Source organism: Oreochromis aureus, linkage group 14 (genome assembly GCF_013358895.1).
Source record: "Oreochromis aureus strain Israel breed Guangdong linkage group 14, ZZ_aureus, whole genome shotgun sequence".
Lineage (NCBI taxonomy): Eukaryota > Metazoa > Chordata > Actinopteri > Cichliformes > Cichlidae > Oreochromis > Oreochromis aureus.
This window is the reverse complement of record NC_052955.1, coordinates 39,990,327-40,007,314: the sequence shown is the minus strand read 5'-3', so window position 1 is coordinate 40,007,314 and position 16,988 is coordinate 39,990,327. Positions and strand designations below refer to the sequence as shown.

At 41.5% G+C, this 16,988-nt stretch overlaps 3 protein-coding genes across 10 annotated transcripts; 2 read left to right on the top strand and 1 right to left on the bottom strand.

Moving 5' to 3' along the window:
* Window positions 1-81: 81 nt before the first annotated feature.
* Window positions 82-5,577, top strand: lyrm9 (LYR motif containing 9). Of its 6 annotated transcripts, none has more exons than XM_031728583.2 (6): window positions 110-362; window positions 1,501-1,644; window positions 3,239-3,331; window positions 3,414-3,481; window positions 3,898-4,071; window positions 4,280-5,577. In XM_031728583.2, the coding sequence occupies exons 2-4, from the start codon at window positions 1,519-1,521 to the stop codon at window positions 3,429-3,431; spliced, it is 237 nt and encodes a 78-aa protein (XP_031584443.1). In that variant the 5' UTR covers window positions 110-362; window positions 1,501-1,518; the 3' UTR covers window positions 3,432-3,481; window positions 3,898-4,071; window positions 4,280-5,577. The 6 variants fall into 6 exon arrangements, with proteins under 6 accessions (XP_039478759.1, XP_039478758.1, XP_031584444.1 ...); XM_039622826.1 differs by adding an exon at window positions 1,330-1,411 and having other exon boundaries at window positions 110-227; window positions 3,898-4,685; XM_039622825.1 differs by having other exon boundaries at window positions 82-159; window positions 3,898-4,685.
* On the bottom strand, window positions 5,334-8,884 carry ift20 (intraflagellar transport 20 homolog (Chlamydomonas)). 3 transcript variants are annotated; one of them, XM_039622823.1, is made up of 5 exons: window positions 8,762-8,884; window positions 6,959-7,096; window positions 6,790-6,875; window positions 6,530-6,633; window positions 5,334-5,905 (listed from the first exon to the last, which is right to left on the bottom strand). In XM_039622823.1, the coding sequence occupies exons 2-5, from the start codon at window positions 7,083-7,085 to the stop codon at window positions 5,632-5,634; spliced, it is 591 nt and encodes a 196-aa protein (XP_039478757.1). In that variant the 5' UTR covers window positions 7,086-7,096; window positions 8,762-8,884; the 3' UTR covers window positions 5,334-5,631. The 3 variants fall into 3 exon arrangements, with proteins under 3 accessions (XP_039478757.1, XP_039478756.1, XP_031584441.1); XM_039622822.1 differs by lacking the exon at window positions 8,762-8,884 and adding an exon at window positions 8,416-8,711; XM_031728581.2 differs by lacking the exon at window positions 8,762-8,884 and adding an exon at window positions 8,416-8,697 and having other exon boundaries at window positions 5,763-6,042.
* tnfaip1 (tumor necrosis factor, alpha-induced protein 1 (endothelial)) lies at window positions 8,841-16,156 on the top strand. Its single transcript, XM_031728580.2, has 7 exons — window positions 8,841-8,972; window positions 9,886-10,241; window positions 11,114-11,283; window positions 14,101-14,184; window positions 14,487-14,539; window positions 14,730-14,925; window positions 15,794-16,156. The coding sequence occupies exons 2-7, from the start codon at window positions 9,995-9,997 to the stop codon at window positions 16,022-16,024; spliced, it is 981 nt and encodes a 326-aa protein (XP_031584440.1). The 5' UTR covers window positions 8,841-8,972; window positions 9,886-9,994; the 3' UTR covers window positions 16,025-16,156.
* The last annotated feature ends 832 nt before the right edge of the window (window positions 16,157-16,988 follow it).

Sequence of the window (16,988 nt, the reverse complement as noted above, 5' to 3'; positions counted from 1 at the left end):
AAGTCCAGATGTGTGTACCTATGTTTGTAGTTTATAGATCCAACAACAGGGGTCGATGCTCTTTCAATGTAACATATTTGCCAACCATAGAAGAAGACGGGCATCGAATACATCCGGGTAACATTACAGTTGGAGCTTGTGAATGCAGTGGTCATAGAAGTAAGAAGACTCTGAGCAGAGTTCTGTGATGTTTCGTTCACGCTGACAGCCTGCAGTTCACAGCTACAGTAGGCATGCCCACGCGTGCTTTATAGTAACAGTATAGCCTCCAACCTGTGGAAAAGAATGCTTCTGTCAGTGATTAGCTAGCCTCAGTTAGCAACACTGTTTACATCCAGAGCAGCCAAACGTAAATCTGGAAGGTCAGGATGAAAGCAATTTCTAAACACCGAGAGCGAAACCTAAATATTTTACTGCCACGTGGAGCTTTTTGAATTTTTTATATTGCTACATTGGAATAAGTTTCACAGTTAGCTGGCTAACTGAGAGTAGTCCTGCTTGATTAACTGGAAACTGAATGATGGACACTGAGCAGAGTGTATTTTCATGTTTGTGGCTGATAGGTGATCTTTATGTTGTCCACGTCTCTGCTGTATCTGGGGTATTATTTTATCTCCATTTGTCGGTATTATTATTATTTTTAATGTAGTTTGAACTACTTTAGCCCAGCTCTCTTTTCCCCAGGGCGCCAAAACTACACAAAACCTGACAAGCTAGCCAATGTCCTTCTGATCCAGGCCGGTGTTGTGCCAAAAAATGATTGCTCGTATTCAAACTGCTATAAATAACTTGTTGGTCTATAATATGTGAAACAAATGTCAAATGTATCCCTCATGAATGATATCAAGTCATCTTGAGGCACAAACAACATTCATGTCACAAGGTAGAAGCTGCAGTCAGTTTTTGGCAGCGACTTTTATATATCCTTAATTTTTCCAGTTGAAAGAACATCTTGTTGACATTAAAAATGTTTTTTTTTTTCAGAGTAATCTGGCCAAGAGGGCCGCAGAAATTGCAACAAATATAACAATAGTTCTGTAAACATATTTTAACTGGACAAAAAGGACTGGATTGGTTATAATGTAAGTATAGATAAAGATAAATATAAAGATACTTGAAAAACAGGTAATTTTTAAATTTTATATATAACCCCTTTGTAAACCCTGTTCACTTAAGTCTATTAACCAACATACGTAAAGATATTACACATAAAAAACACAGAAACATTGGAAATCAGTTTTTGGCACAACACTGGTGTTGGCATTACTAATACTTGTTCTGTACAGATGCTTCATGTATCTGAAACCATTAACCACATGCCTGTACCAGATTTATGTTTCCAGGCATCTTGTTAGTGTTACTGCTGTTGGGGAATCATCTCTATAAAAGCTTCACAGCATTATATTAAAACGTATGTGCTTTCCCCTGCTGACACACTCAGCCCAGATGTTCTTACATCTGCAGTCTACACTCAGAGTCTGTTTTTATTTTTATCAACAGCTGTTTAACCAGGAAGGGATGCCACCTTTAGCTGGAGCCGAGTTGGTCCACACTCCATTGCAGCTGTATCGATACCTGCTCAGGTGCTGCAGGCAGTTACCATCCACAGCGATGCAGCAACACTATCGACATGCCATAAGACAGGTGAGGGCATCTTATGCACCGATCAATGACAAGCAAAATGTTTTCCAAGTGAAACTGTGACGGTAACTTTAATACCTTTTGGACTCTTGTGTTTCAAAACTAACTGAGCTACATCACATCTGACACAGAGAAATGGTTTTAAGCAGCTCATTGAGAATCAATGGCAAGATCTGCAATCATGAAGTATTCATATAATCCTGCACATAGTGAGGATCGGGAAAACGATGAAAATTGTCCCAATGCAGAATTAGTGAGCCGTCTTTATTAAGCACCGGTTCACACAATAGTTACTTCAGGGACCTGGCATTAATAAAGAGAGAACAGTCACATGATCACAGGGTGACAGTGGGGAGGAAGAACTTCACTTTAACAGGAAGAGACCCACCGAACCTGGTGTGTTTTTGGGATAATTCAGTAATCTTTGTATTACTGTAGAGTCTTGATCTTACAATATAAAGTGCCTTGAGGAGAGTAGCTATATAAATAAAACTGAATTTATGGCCGTGCGATGTGATGAAATATATCAAATGACAAAGCCGATTGTTCCATATTATATTCTACCGTTTATTTTGTACTGTGTGAAATACACCAATAACTGCGATACTTTTTCACCGCTGCTTTAGATGACTGTAGTCACCACGGCAACACAGAAGGACCAGACAAAACAAATCGAGGGGCTCGTTCCTCAACGAGGGGTTACCTCTGTAACAAAGTCTGACATGGAGCAGAAAACTGTATAATCTGACCCAGCCCCCCACCACAGACCTCTGACACCACCTAAGCAAGAATCATGTGAAAGAGTACAGAGAGCATTTATGATGAGAAGCACAAAGAATCATGAAGATAAATATACATATATGGTTTTGTTCACTGATCAAAACACACAACATGTGACTGTGTGGGGTTTATTTATAATCATATTTATTTAACTTTTTATTATTTCAATTAAGTAAAAAACAAGCAGTACTTTCAATGTGTTGATTATATAAACTATTCACTGAATTTACAGAAAATGCCAATATTGTGATGTGGATCAGAAATGACTTGTATCAGGAGATTTGAGTGATGTTTAATAGAATTCATCTTTTGTTGACTGTACTGAAAACACCAGTCTTAGAGTCCATACTGACCACCTCAGACACGTGTGTTGTGTACTTTAAGTCAACAGAAATGTTAAAAATGTGACAATTTTTAATTGATAATAGTATAAAATGGAGAAAAGCAACAAAATATCTTAAAAATAGCTCGTGCACAGTTCTACACAGAAAGCAGTTGTTGCAGCGATGTGAAGAGGGCGATCTAATGCTGCCTTCATCACTAACCTTATTTTCTGTTTCTGTTGTGATGTGATTGGCTGGCAGCAGCAGTAAACAGTCGAATTGTTAACGAGCCGTTCCTTGTGAAGGCAAACTGCTGACCTTTGACCTTCGTGCTGCAGTATTGATTTTTATTTTTAGATAGTGCTGACATGTTTATGGTCACCATAACAACCAATAACTGTGACTCATACACCATTAATGTATCATCATCATCATTACTGCTGAAAGTAGTTTCTGCCAAGATCATAAAGTCTTTGTTTGCTGTTTGTTTCCAGGGTTACAACAGCCACTCAGATGAAGACGACCCTGAGAGGATACAGATGATCATCCAGAGAGCGATTGCAGATGCTGACTGGATTCTCGATAAAGTAAGGATAAAGGAAAGAAGACCTCCAAGGTCTTACACACATGAACATAAAGTGTAATGTTCATTTCGTTTGTCATTCACAGTATACCAAGAAGAAATGAGAGCGTGTCCACGGTGGTGCATTTTGCAGGGCTGTCCTGGAGTCACACTGGTAAAGGTGCTGTCGCTGTCTACGAGTGCTCAGGGTGTTATTTTTTGAGGGATGACCAGTGGCTCGCTGTAAATACTGCTCTCAAACTATGCCATTAAATGTGCAACCATGAACTTGGTTGGTTTTTTCCTTGGAGCAAAAGTCGAACAGGAGACGGAAACTGAAACTATTCAGCGAACTACAAAGAGTTCATGGTTTTATGCTTTATATACATATCAATAGCCTCTACAGCCTCTGTGTCTGAATGATGAACAGTGTTGTCTGAACATGGCGCCAGAAGTGACTTCCACCTTAATGCACATGTAAAACTTTAAATATGTTTACAGCCTACTAGAAAAGGTACTAACTTTCAGTACCAGAACTGTGAAAAATGCTACAGTACTTGTTTTTTGTTTGTTTTTCCTTTCCTGCCGTAGCTTCCTCGGGCTGCGTATGTAATGACGTAGAAGCAAAACTGAAGGGGACCACATACGCCTACAAGGGTTCTAGATTATCTTCCATGCTGAAGAAGAAGGAGGAGGACATGGAAGATGGCAGCAAGTACAGCTGCTACCATATCTCTGCCTGTACTTGTTAATAGTAAAAGTCTGGTATGGAAGTACTTTACATTCTTGTCCTGAAATACTTTACTGCTTTGTTTGAGACAGCTAGCATCAAATCAGCTGTGTTCCTTACTAGAGCTGGGCAGTCAAAAAGGAAGCTGACACTGTGAATCTCTAATCCACGTAATCTTTCCCGTGTCGGTTATTTCAGTTTTTTAAAATTCTGTGTTGTCATGTGACTCTGTGCCTTCTGCAGCATCATGGAGAAAAACAAACAAATCAACACATCGAGCTGTGTGCACACCTTCAAATCTCACGTCTGTTGTTTGGACACGTTTGACTTTAGTAAAGACGACTTCAAACAAAGAGGAGTAAAACATTTCATCATCCAACAATAATGCTACAAATCTGTTGCAACACTTGGAGGACAATTGTGTCACCAATTAAAAATATCCCACCTTTAACAGTTCACATATTTACAGTACGACCTGACTGCACGGGGTTATGGGGTGTTGTGTGTCGAAATTTGAAGTGAAAAATGAATCTAGTTTGGAAAAAGGCTGGAACATGACAAAACGTGGGACAAGTGAAGCGCTGTGAATACGTTCTTGTTGCACTCTGTGTATAAAATTATTCAGTAGTTGTAATAAAGATAAAACGAGTTCATTGTGATTTTCATCTGAGGTCACGTCACCCAGCCCTAGTCTAAACTGTAACTAACATTACTCTGTAGTAATGTTAGTGGTCATGAGATCCATTATACAGTCTGTGAGCTACAGTCAGTGTACTGTACACAGTGGTGATGGACATGTTTGAAAAAGCAGACAGTGTAATATAATGTACTCCTATTGATGGTGTCAACAACAAAATCAATGTTAATCACCTAAAAGAAACTTTAGCTGTCAGGCTGCCCTTTCAGACTTCCTGGATTAGATCCTAAAGGCCTGTTTCAGCAGATTTACAGGTCAATGTCTAATCAGTGGTTGGACGAATAGAAAAGCTGCTCTGATGTTGCATCACTGGAGGGTGTACGATCCAGGATCGCAGGGGAAGAGAAGCAAAGATATTTCTCTTTTCTTTTAGTAAATGAGGATTTTCAAGTGTTGCTATTTAAGTACTGAAAGAAGAAAAAGAACTGACTCAAGATCAGATTTCAGCCACAGTTTGTCACAACCAGTTGGAAGGAGTTTAGGTGACTCCATCCGTAGACCTACAGTATATAAAGCACACGTGAACTGTCCTCTGCAGTTTCAGGCTCGTGACATGCTTTGAATGTTCTTTCCTATGTGAGGTCAAACAATGCCAGAATATTTGCATATCAAGTAATCTTTATTAACACAATACTTAATAGCACATTGTTAAACTTTGCTCACACACCTCTTCTACAGCTTGGAGGCAAAGGTGATACTTTTGTGCAACATACAGTATTCAAGTATAACCATTTTTCTCAAATGAATGCTGGATAACAAGGATACACATACGAGAAAACAATGAGGAGAATGTTTCTTATGTACTGGCTGCACCAACCAATGGAATAAAACAAAAACATCCTGATCTGCTCATTTTTCTTGAACTGAAACTTATTTACAGCTACATGCACATGCAGTATTAATCTCCATTGATACAAAAAGTAATAAAACTAGATATACAGACTAAGGTATAAATAGTATAAATAGGTTCTCTTTGTATAAATAGCTCCATCGTCTTCAGTGTTGGTGTGACATGTCGAGGCATTTGATGCCAACAGAGATGAGCACTTGAAGCTCCCTGCACTGTAAATGCACACACCTGTCCACAGTGGGAACAGCAGGCAGTCAGAGGAGGTCCGTGACGTCGGAGTTTTGGGACCGCTTCGGAAAAGGAGCTGCAGCGAAGTAGTTCTCTGAAAATGGGATAGGCACTGAGGAGAGTCGCAGATTGTTTGGTCTCGGGAGTTCTTACTTCTGGAGAATAAACTGGTCAATGAACTCGTTCTGCTCTGACTCCACTTTGGACAAAGCTTCGTACTCTATACGATACCTGTGACAAGGACACAACAGAAAACAGCAGACAGGCATAAGAAAGAGATACCAGACTATCCTTTACTTATGCCTACCACACATTAGGACAGCACTGGGCCTCCTCCACTAGCATGTGTACAGAAATGTTTCTACTCTGCACAGAAAATATAAATGTACTCCACACGAGGCATTTATTTAGGCGCACACGAGTACTATTGTTATTTTTTTAGGAGTGTTACAATTAAACAAACATTGGAATTCAATATAAATGCAATATTGTATAACTGTGTGACAATAACAACAACATGGAGCTTGCTGGTCTGTTGAAAGCTGGGAAGTTTATCCTAAATGTGTTTTTTCTATTGTGTTTCACGTCCTGTAAAAAAAACAAAAAAACAACGAGGTTTTGGAGAATTGTCATATCCCTGATTATACACATGGGACACCATAGCCTACTGTCCTGCACAGATGAGTGTCTTTACCCACTCATTTTTTTTCTATATTACCTTTCAAGCTGCATCTTCTTCTCTGCTATGAGAGCCTGAAGCTGCTGCTGCTGGGCCTCTCTTTGCTTTGCTACAGATGTCAGCAGGTTTCTGGCTCCAATGGCCTGAAGGAGAACAACACAGAATCATACCTGATAAAAAGTCTTATTCTCATGATCACATATCATACAGGCACAGTCAGATGTTATAAAGCTTTAGTACACGAGCACTACAACTTCTTTTGCAAGAGCCAATGAAAAGTCATCAAATATTGAGCTTACCTTCATCTTTTCGGTCTCTGCTTCTTTTGCCAGGTCATCCACAAGCTCAATCAGACCTCCCACTATCTTCTGAAACTGGCCAATTTCTGTAAAGAAGAACACGTGTCTGTACATGCAGGACCTGCTAATGTTAGGAGGGCAGGTTAAACTAAATGTGATCTGTGCTTACTGTCCACAAACTCTTTGCACTCTTCTTTGAGCTCTGAAGTCTTCTGGCTGACATCAGGCTCCAACACTCGCAGCTTGTTGAGTTCATCAAAATAAAAGCCTGCCTCAGCTAATGGGTCTGTAGCCATGGCCACGGGGCCTGTCACAAAGGAGACAGAAAGAGTGATAGAGGAAGACCAGCATGAGAGAAGTTAAACACGTATAAAACAGCTTTGATATCAGTATCAGCATCCAGAACAAGTCCTTTAACTGCTACTGTAGTTAGCAGGCTTTTCAGCCCAATATAAAATCTTACACTACAGATGACTTCATCTGGCCCTCATTTACTAACACTGTGTTTGCATCGGTTTTCTCCAGCTTCCTCCCACGGAGACAACTGGTTAACTGGTGATTCTAAATTGCCCATAGATGTGACTGTGAGTGCAAATGGCTGTCTGTCTCTCTGTGTCAGCCCTGTGACAGATCAGCGACATATAGTCTCACCCTATGGTGCCTAACAACAACAATATAATAATATTATTATTATATATTATAAACATAAGTTATAAAATAATTATAATAATACTAAAATAATATTGTCTTTTTGTTCATTATTTGCTGTCTTAAAACATCAAAAGTAACAAAATACATCAAACTGCAGGTAAAGAAACCAACAAACTAAACTGGAAGGTCTAGTGAGGTCATTGTTACGTCTATCGTGCCACAGCACTATCTAGCTATCTGTTGAGCCCTGTGTTGTGGTTGTTTCTGCTGCTGCTGATTGAAGGTTTCTGGGAGTTTGGTGTCATCATGTTTGTTCTACTCGCTAACAATCAAAGATATCGCAGCAGGGAAGCCACCTGTATGAAACCGAAGACCTCAGTTAGCCATGGTAACATGACGTCGGTGTTTCCAACCAGACTTCGGAGCCTTGTTTTTGACTGTATGTCTGGACGTCCAGTCACGTTTAGCCACTAACGGTAACATATGGTCCGTTCATGCAAAATGAACTTTTCGTTGAACTATGGTCTTCAGTGACAGACAGGTCCGAAGCGAATATTTTACAAGCAGCTCTATTAACTATTTACGGTCAAATTATCATTAAATAAACACGTACACATAACTACAGGCTTCCCCAGTGTAAGTCATCAGAATCACATTAACGTCGGATACAATGGAAACTAACCTTAACTTATTTGAATGTACAAAAACGTTATAAACAGTCTGAATAAGTAAAACAAAAGAAAGCTGTAGTATTATTCACTATTTCTTGCCAGTCGAAATCTGTGACCCAGGCTAACACCGTTAGCTAGCTTGCTAAAATTAGTTAGCTAATTCAAATAGCTAGTTAGCTAAGCTGCTCACTAACGCTATTTGGACGCAACACATTAGCCCTGTTAAAGCTAATAAACCTACGTGGACAACACGGTTTCATTAACCCCTAACCTGATTTAAAAACGCTTGTACGTGTTCTTTTACCTCTATTGACCGCAGTCACAGATGGTTCTCTGTTGTTTGACTATGTGGCAGAGTAACAACCAACCAAAGCTCCTCCTCATCCTCTCGCTGCCAGGGAAACCAAACGCTCCTCCCTGTGTTTGTGTGTGTGTGTTTGTTTCCGTAACCTGGCTCATCCAGAGCCCTATAATATGAAGGCACTTCTGTATTTTATAAAAGGTGCTTCCTACAGTCACAACACAGAGTTAAAACTGAAAAACCAAGGTAAGACCTGTGGGAGGCGTGATAGCTGAATGAAATGGAACGGGGCTGGCGTGTACACGAACATTCCAATCCAATGAAGGCAGGGCACTTTGTCTTGCAATACCTGTTACTGACGGACGAGGACAGCATTGTGCTTTGCAATTGAAGGCCAGCGTAAACTCCGTGGAAGAAGAAGGCGTGGGTTTTAGTTGGTTGAACTTCTTTTTCTTTTTTAACAGTATAAAACCTTTATACTGTTGTGGAAATGCAGCGGCGATAAAGTTGACTGCCGGTGTACATTTATCTGACAACCCAAATACAGCGCAGGGAGGTCGGTAAGTAAATGTTTGTAGACTTATTTAGTGTCGTTTACTCTCAGGATGTAGCGAAGGGCGACAACGTTGAGCTTTCCACTGAAATCTGGCAGTTTCATGTGACTTGTTGAGTGTGACACACTTACTTGGCAAAGTAAAGAGTTTCTCTGCGTCATATTTAGGCTTTGCTATCTTTGAATAGATTGAAAACGTGCTTACATAAACACATTTTCAAGATCTAGGATTTCCAGGTTTTCGTGTTCGAAGTCTTGACATCCTGCTCAAACATTAGCTAACCTTAGCAAAACACACCTGCGGAGGAACTGGCGGTGAAACATTGACGCAAAGCTATTAATCCACTAGCGGTACCATTTAAAGAATTCGGTGAATTATCGGTTATAACGTAACGGTGTGAAACGAGTCCATATTAACGTTTCGACCGAACAAAGCATGCCGAGTAACCTGACCCCCCACTGACACGTGAATGCATCTGGTTAGTTTGCTGAAAGTCATTCTGCTGCTAAACGGTCTCTTTCTTTGACATGCGCACTCAACAAAAGCTGGACGAGATTATTGGAGCCTTTTACCCGTTAGTAGTGATTTAAAGTTGAAAAATAAATATTTTTACTGCCATTCCCAAGGAAAACATAACGCGATTGAAGCTTTTTATGTGACTCTTTTCAGTGACTAATTATATGTGCCCCCTTCCCACCCTTTCAGTTTCCGGTCCAGCCTCATTCCTCTGAGGGAGGGGAACTGAGGGAGAGATAACAGTAGGGAAGGTGGTTTCCACTCTGGGTTGGGAAGATTCCCCTCAATCTCTGCGTGTTTTATTTGATTAATGCAACAGTCTTGATCAACTCTGACGTCCGTGTAGCTCCACTGAGAATTTCTGGGAGTAATTCAGGACTCTTGTTTGTTTTGTTCTGTTCAGGAATGACCTGGAGCACCAGGAGGTTGTGGCAGCCTCATCAGTAGCGGTCAACACGGCGGGGGACCTGCGGACCTCCGTCTGCAGGGTGGTCATCTATCTCCAAAGGGACATGTCTGGGGACAGCTGCCTACCCCAGGACCTCAGCAAGTCCGAAACCGCCTCCCCAGACCTTCCTCTGGCTTGTCCCAAGACCAAGACCTGTAGTCATCGCGGAGCAGTGGGCTTAGGCAACAAGTATGTTCGGCTCAACGTTGGAGGGATGCTGTTTTATACAACGCTGCAGGTGCTCACCAGGCAAAACTCCATGCTGAAGGCTATGTTCAGTGGAAAGAAGGAAGTGTTCACAGATAAAGACGGTGAGCATTTCTGAGCTGCTGATACAAGTTTCCCAAAGTATAACGTCACATACTTTGCATGCATATATTCACTGTGTTTAAAGTAGGAAAGATTACAAAAGTTCCAGTAAATGTTTAAGTTATGATTCTGGCTCATAATCAAAGCTTGACTTTAAATTTCAGTCACTTTGAAATAAATTTTAGCTCATTTATTTTAATCTGTACTGATTAAACAACAGGTGCTTTTTCTGACACGTTTGGACAGTGGGGAGGCAGTCGTTCCATAAACAACTCGCTCTCTGTCGTTTATGGAAAATGCTCGTTGACGTCAACTATGCAACAGTTAGTTTTTCAGCAGACGTCTTTCTTATAGAGTAGTTCATCTGCAGAGTTGCACTGATCTAAACTCTATTTGATATCAAACAGACTTGTCAGCTGTTGATAGTCTGACTCTGACGTCTGCACCCAGACAAGCACAGAAGAGGAAATGCTGAAGTGTCCTCTAAAGCTTCATATATGCTTTTTCTTACATGAACAGGAATATGTTTACCATGAACTCGTGCAGAAAAGTTTCACAGTGATCAGTTTACCAACAAGGTTTTTAGCAGCAAGCTGCAGAAGTTGCACAGACCAGTTAAAATATAAAGTTTTTTGACCTTCATAATTTGCTCTCCATGAATGTGTCCTAGAGTGTCTGAAATAAAAACCTATGGGCTTGCTAATAAAAGGCCGGTCCAACAGTGGATAAGACATTTTGACAGCAGTAACCCCAGCGAGACTTGCACACAGCTTCCTCTCAGAGATGTTGGGTTTGCTGTCATGTTGGCTACACGCTGTTTCCTTTGAGGTGCCGCAGCAGGTCCATATTCTCAGCGCTGTCTCTTTTTGTTCAGGTTGGATCCTGATCGACCGCAGCGGGAAGCACTTTGGCAGCATCCTGTGCTACCTTCGAGATGGCAGAGTTGCCTTACCCAAAGGTCGACAGGCTGTCCAAGAGCTGCTGGTCGAAGCAAAGCATTTCCTTGTCCAGGGCCTAGTGGAGCTTTGCCAAAATTCCCTGCAGGTCAGTTCCATCCAAACTGACTCGTACGGTCCACACAGTGTTGGGATACTGACACATTCTTTGTTGCTCTTCAGACTGCAGAGCTTCAGTACCCAAAAATGAAATACTGGAACTACTTTCGAGTGCCAAACTGTGATCTAAATAAGCTTACACAAATGGGAGTAGCTCTAGACACTCATATTATCACATTATCATCATCATCATTGTGGCTCAAGAGTTGGGAGTTCGCCTTGTAATCGGAAGGTTGCTGGTTCGAGCCCCGGCTTGGACAGTCTCGGTCGTTGTGTCCTTGGGCAAGACACTTCACCCATTGCCTACTGGTGGTGGTCAGAGGGCCCGGTGGCGCCAGCGTCCGGCAGCCTCGCCTCGCCTCTGTCAGTGCGCCCCAGGGTGGCTGTGGCTACAATGTAGCTTGCCATCACCAGTGTGTGAATGACTGAATGTGTAAAGTGCTTTGGGGTCCTGAGGGACTAGTAAAGCGCTATACAAATACAGGCCATTTACCATCATTAATAATCATACTGATTCTTGTTGGTTGTGCGGACGCGGCCTTTAGTCTGATCTTCAGCTCTGTGATCAGCTGATGAACACAGCAGGGCTGCAATTCTCCATGATGTAACCTCTGTGGTAGAGCAGGGCGATATGGCCAAAAATATTTATCACGATATATATTTGAAAATTTGCGATAACAATATAACTGACGATATAATTGATGCAAGACAAAATATAACTCCACAACTTTACTAGCGCAAAAAAAACCCCATCCATTTATTTTCACTTAAACAAGCAGCTGTTTGTTTGTTTTTTATATATGCATTAAAGCTACATAAAAATTTAACAGTGCAAATGCAGATTCCTTGCTGAAAGTTTAACCAAAAGGCATTTCCAGTAGAAATGGGCTGACATATCCTGAGCATAACCATGTATAATATCCACTGTAGTTAAAAAGAGGTGCTTTGCAACATTAAACTGCAGTGTGCCAAATATGTATTTTTCGGACCATAAGGTGCATGGGATTATAAGGCACATTAAGCGAAACAAAGCAGTCAGATAAATCAAACTTTATTCAACTCATTCTTTTGCTTCCTCCACTTCTGTACCATTGATTCATTAATGCTGTATTCTATCACAGCTGCTCTATTCCCATGTTGTGGCAGTATATTAATGACTAACCTCGTATTGTGGATGGATTATCTAAGTTGTTCTCCTGACTGAAGTTTGGTCCGTTTACAGCATCCTGCCATGCGATCGCATTTGTCTCTAACCATCGGGAACCCTCACATTAACTTTTATCGAGTGGAAAAGTGTTAGCGTTCATCCTCCAGCTTCACTGTGTTTATGTTATGCTAACATAGCTGTGTCGCTAGCGATCACGTAGCACATCATTATATACCAGCTAGCCCAACTTCAGTAACCCTACAAACGTCACTGCTGTTTAGTTTTCTGTCTTCATTTATGTTGGAAGTGATAGCAGAGCTGTACGTTTGAATTTTTTCAGAAATCTCTCAGTCAGAACATGCTATATCATGCTTAGGTTACTAGCGAAACTAGCGAGCTAACTTCCGCTAGCTTCCTGCTAACTTCTAACTCCGTTAAATGTAATAAATTCTGTTTTCATGGATGCCTGGATGTTAAACTTAATTGTTACACCTGGTAAAGCAGCAATGCTGATCGTTTTATTAAGGATGAAAGAATTTAGACAATTTTTAACTCTCAGTGATGCTCTGTGTTCGTTTGACTTTGGGACCTGAAAGGGACGGAGTTTAGGACCCAGATTACTCCCAGATTTACGGGCACCTTAGTCCGACAAATACGGCCGCTTGCATGTTCTGCAAAAAACTGTGCTTTGTTGTGTATCTGACGGACAAACACCAAACCAGTTCCACATCACTGAAGTTGCACCATTTTTACAAACCAATTCTGGTTCATCCATTTAACTCAACAATCGGCCATGTGCGTATGAAAACAAAGGCACTGCGCATGCGCGTTTTACCCATATTCTATCGCGATATTTCATTTTCTTATCGTTGCCTAACATTGTACCAGTATTACCGTGAACGGTATAATATGGCCCAGCCCTACTCTGTGGTTACTCCTGCTCACACAACACTCCTGTTAACCTGTTACTTGCATTAGCAGTGAGATCATCTATAAATGCCAGTTCACCTGGCAGACATGCGGGCCCAAAGATGAGCTCTGTCTCGCCTGTGACATGTTTTGTGAGCTGAGGCCCGTCCCTCTGTTTTTGAATTTAGTGAAGGCTTTTGGTATCATGTGCTGGAAACACATTACTCTGTTCTTGCTGTGCAGGAGTCATGCAAGTGCTGAGAAGAAAACATTTGGAGATAAAATACCTTTTTCAAAGCTGTCAAATATTCATCTCGCTGTTGACTTTAAAAAAATAGAAATGTCAGAGGTGTAAAGTGAGCAGTGTCTGATCATGTGACTCCCCAAATCCTAGTTTGTGTCACTCGCGTGGTCACTGAGGAGTTACATTCAGTTTAAATTCAGGGATGCCACTCACAGTGCTGGCCTTCAGTGTAGTGGTTTACACATTTACTTAGCAAGTGTAAGGTTGCTGGTCCAATTCCAGCCAGGAACACAGAGTCTTGTTTGGGGCTGTGACGGGAAAGACGCCCTGTGTAAAACTCTGCCCACTATAACCACCCACAGTTTGTCTCAGGTTCTCTGTGAAGCTACAAACATGTCTCTGTGGATCAGCCTCCTTCTGGTTGGTTATTGTTAAACTTCCAGGAAAAGCAAGACTGTTATGATCTCGGATGTAAACTGTAAATTAATTATAATTATTGTTAACAGGGTAATAAAGAGCAACCCATGTGTGTTATACCTGTAGTCACCTCCATTAAGGAAGAAGAGAAGCTCATCCAGTCTTCTTCCAAGGTACATGAGAGCATCACTGTTATTTGTTATTATAAGTAAGGCTGTCATTTCTGAAACAATGTGTTTTTTATTATAGCTTCAATATGAGTGTAGCTTAGGTCATTTTCATTGTTACAGCAGAAACAGTAAATTAAGTAAAACGTGATTGTAGCTGATCTCTAACACATCTTATAACTCTCTTTTTAGAGGCTGCACTCATATAAATATATTTTATTATAGTACTCCTGCAGTATTTTAAATGCCTGCTTGAATATTAACGCAGTGGAATTCAGATGTTTGACCTTTGTGCTTGCTCCTGCTAGCCTGTCGTGAAGCTGGTGTACAACAGAAGCAACAACAAGTACTCCTACACCAGGTAACAAAGGTTCTTCCAAAGATCTTATTGCCTCTCGTAATGCAAGAATAATTGTTTTCCTTCCTTTCAAAGTACTCGGTGAGGGGAGACTGTTGATTATTATTTTGAAGCTGATAAACTGTAATGAGCTCGTGGTCCAGACTGCAGTGAAGAGCCTCTGCTCTACATCACTCTGCCTTTATCTCAACAGCAACTCTGACGACCACCTATTGAAGAACATCGAGCTGTTCGACCGGCTGTCTCTCAGCTTCAACGGCCGCATCCTCTTCATCAAAGACGTGATCGGGGACGAGATCTGCTGCTGGTCCTTTTATGGCCAGGGTCGCAAGCTGTCTGAGGTTTGCTGCACCTCCATCGTCTACGCCACTGAGAAGAAGCAGACCAAGGTGAGGCTGAGCGGAGCAGCTGGTGGGAATCTCTCGTGTTGCTCTTTGTGTTTTGTGGGTTTTCTTCGGGGTACCGAGTTCCTCCAGTTAGATTCTTATTAGGCTCAGCATAGTTTCTGGGTCACAGCCATGACCTCTCTGACCCTTCATCATGGACGCTGGACTGAAGGCTCTGCTGCCGGCATGCTGATGACTGCGCTGTTTGCCAGCTGATCTTCCATAAAGAGCTTTTTTTTTTTTTTTTTTTTTTTTTTTTTTTTTAGCTTTTCTTCAGTATGAAAGATTTAAGTACTTCTGAGATTAAAGTCAGAATTCTGGCTTTAATCTCAGAATTCTGGAAAAGAAGGAGAAAAAAAAAGCCGTGCCCACTTTTTTTTTTTTTTCTTTTCTTTTCTTTCCCCCAGTGGCCCTAATCCTCTTCCATATCATGTAAATGGCAAACACAGCACAAAAAAAACCTTTTATAGTTAATTTGTGAAAAACTTCAGCTGTCCAAATGTAAGCAAGCTGCCACCAGAGTGGAAGTCAGTGTGAAACGGTACATTGAAGCTGTGGATGACGGTGGCTGTGGTGTCATTCCTTTGAAAGTCACCAGAGAGCGCGCATCTCCTTCACACTTGTTTGACAGCAGCTTTGTGCACTTTGTTGCTTGTTTTACACACATACAGGTCGTTGAATTTGTGAACTAAAAGTAAGACAACATTAAAAACTGAGCACACGCTTATGGATGAGTCTAAACACTGGACACACACACTGCTGACCTGCAGTCCACACCAGGACCAGTGCAGTGCATCGAGACCTCACAGGCCTGTAATGTTGTGACTGATCAGCATAAGTCTATACGTTTCTTTCAATCGCTCCTTCTCAGGTGGAATTCCCTGAAGCTCGAATCTACGAGGAGACTCTGAACACCTTGCTTTACGAGACGATGCCGTTGCCCGACAACTCCCTGCTCGAGGCCACGCGTCGGAGATACAACAACTGTGGCTCTCACAGCGAGGAGGAGGAGGGGCCCGGAGGTCCCGAACTGCGCGAGCGTGTCCGTAGAATCCACGTCAAGAGGTATAGCACATATGACGACAGGCAGCTGGGACACTAAGACCGCTGGACAGACTGCAGCTTTTCTTTTTTGATGATGATGAACTTAAAGTCCAATTGATGCTCATATGTTTTTCTTTTATTACTTTCTGCAGTCTCAGAGGTCCAAGTGATGGCCTCAGTGAAACTGCACGTGACTGTAGATGTTCTCTGCTCATTCATACTTTACACATCATCAGGATTCAGAGCAGCTCCTTTAAACACCGAAGACCTGCAGCTTTTTCTTTTTTTAATCAAATGTACAGTTTGAAGTGCAACAAAGATAATCACTACTATGCATTGTTTATTAAAACCATCATAGCACACATAGCAGCAAAGCATGTTTCACATTTATAGACCGTATTTTTTCACATACACATTTACAGGTTGTTGTTTGCCCGTGACGAATCTGCTGGAGGTTTACTGGAAATGCTTTGCCTCGAAGATGTTTTAATGGAGTTTTCCATAATGCCTCTAAGATAAAAGTTACTGTTATTCTGTATTTGTTTGTCTTTGTTTGTGGGAGGCAGGTGTTATTGAAATCTCAGTGGTTTGAGCTCAGCTGTCAGAGGATTTAAACACAATCGACTCAGAGACCAGCTGATGCTGAGCTATTCTAACGCCTCAGATTTCAGTCTTCAGACAACTTTGATCTTGACCATTTTCACAGGACTGTGGGGTTTTTGTTTGTTTGTCATTCAAGCATTTAAAAACAGGAACCTAGCAACAAGGTGATTCTCGATTACTGACAGTTGATTTTGCCGTCAGGATCAAGGAAAAGGGACAGCAGGGAGATGCTCTAAAGCACAGGTGGTCCTCGAGGGCCAGCGTCCTGAAACTTTTCCACGTGTCCCTGCTGCAACACACCTGAATAACATTAGCAAGACTCTATAGAACTTGACTGCATGCTGAGGTGGCAGCTCGGCCACCTGATTCATGTTACAGCAGCTCATGAGTTAATGAACATGGTGCAGTAAAAGTACTTT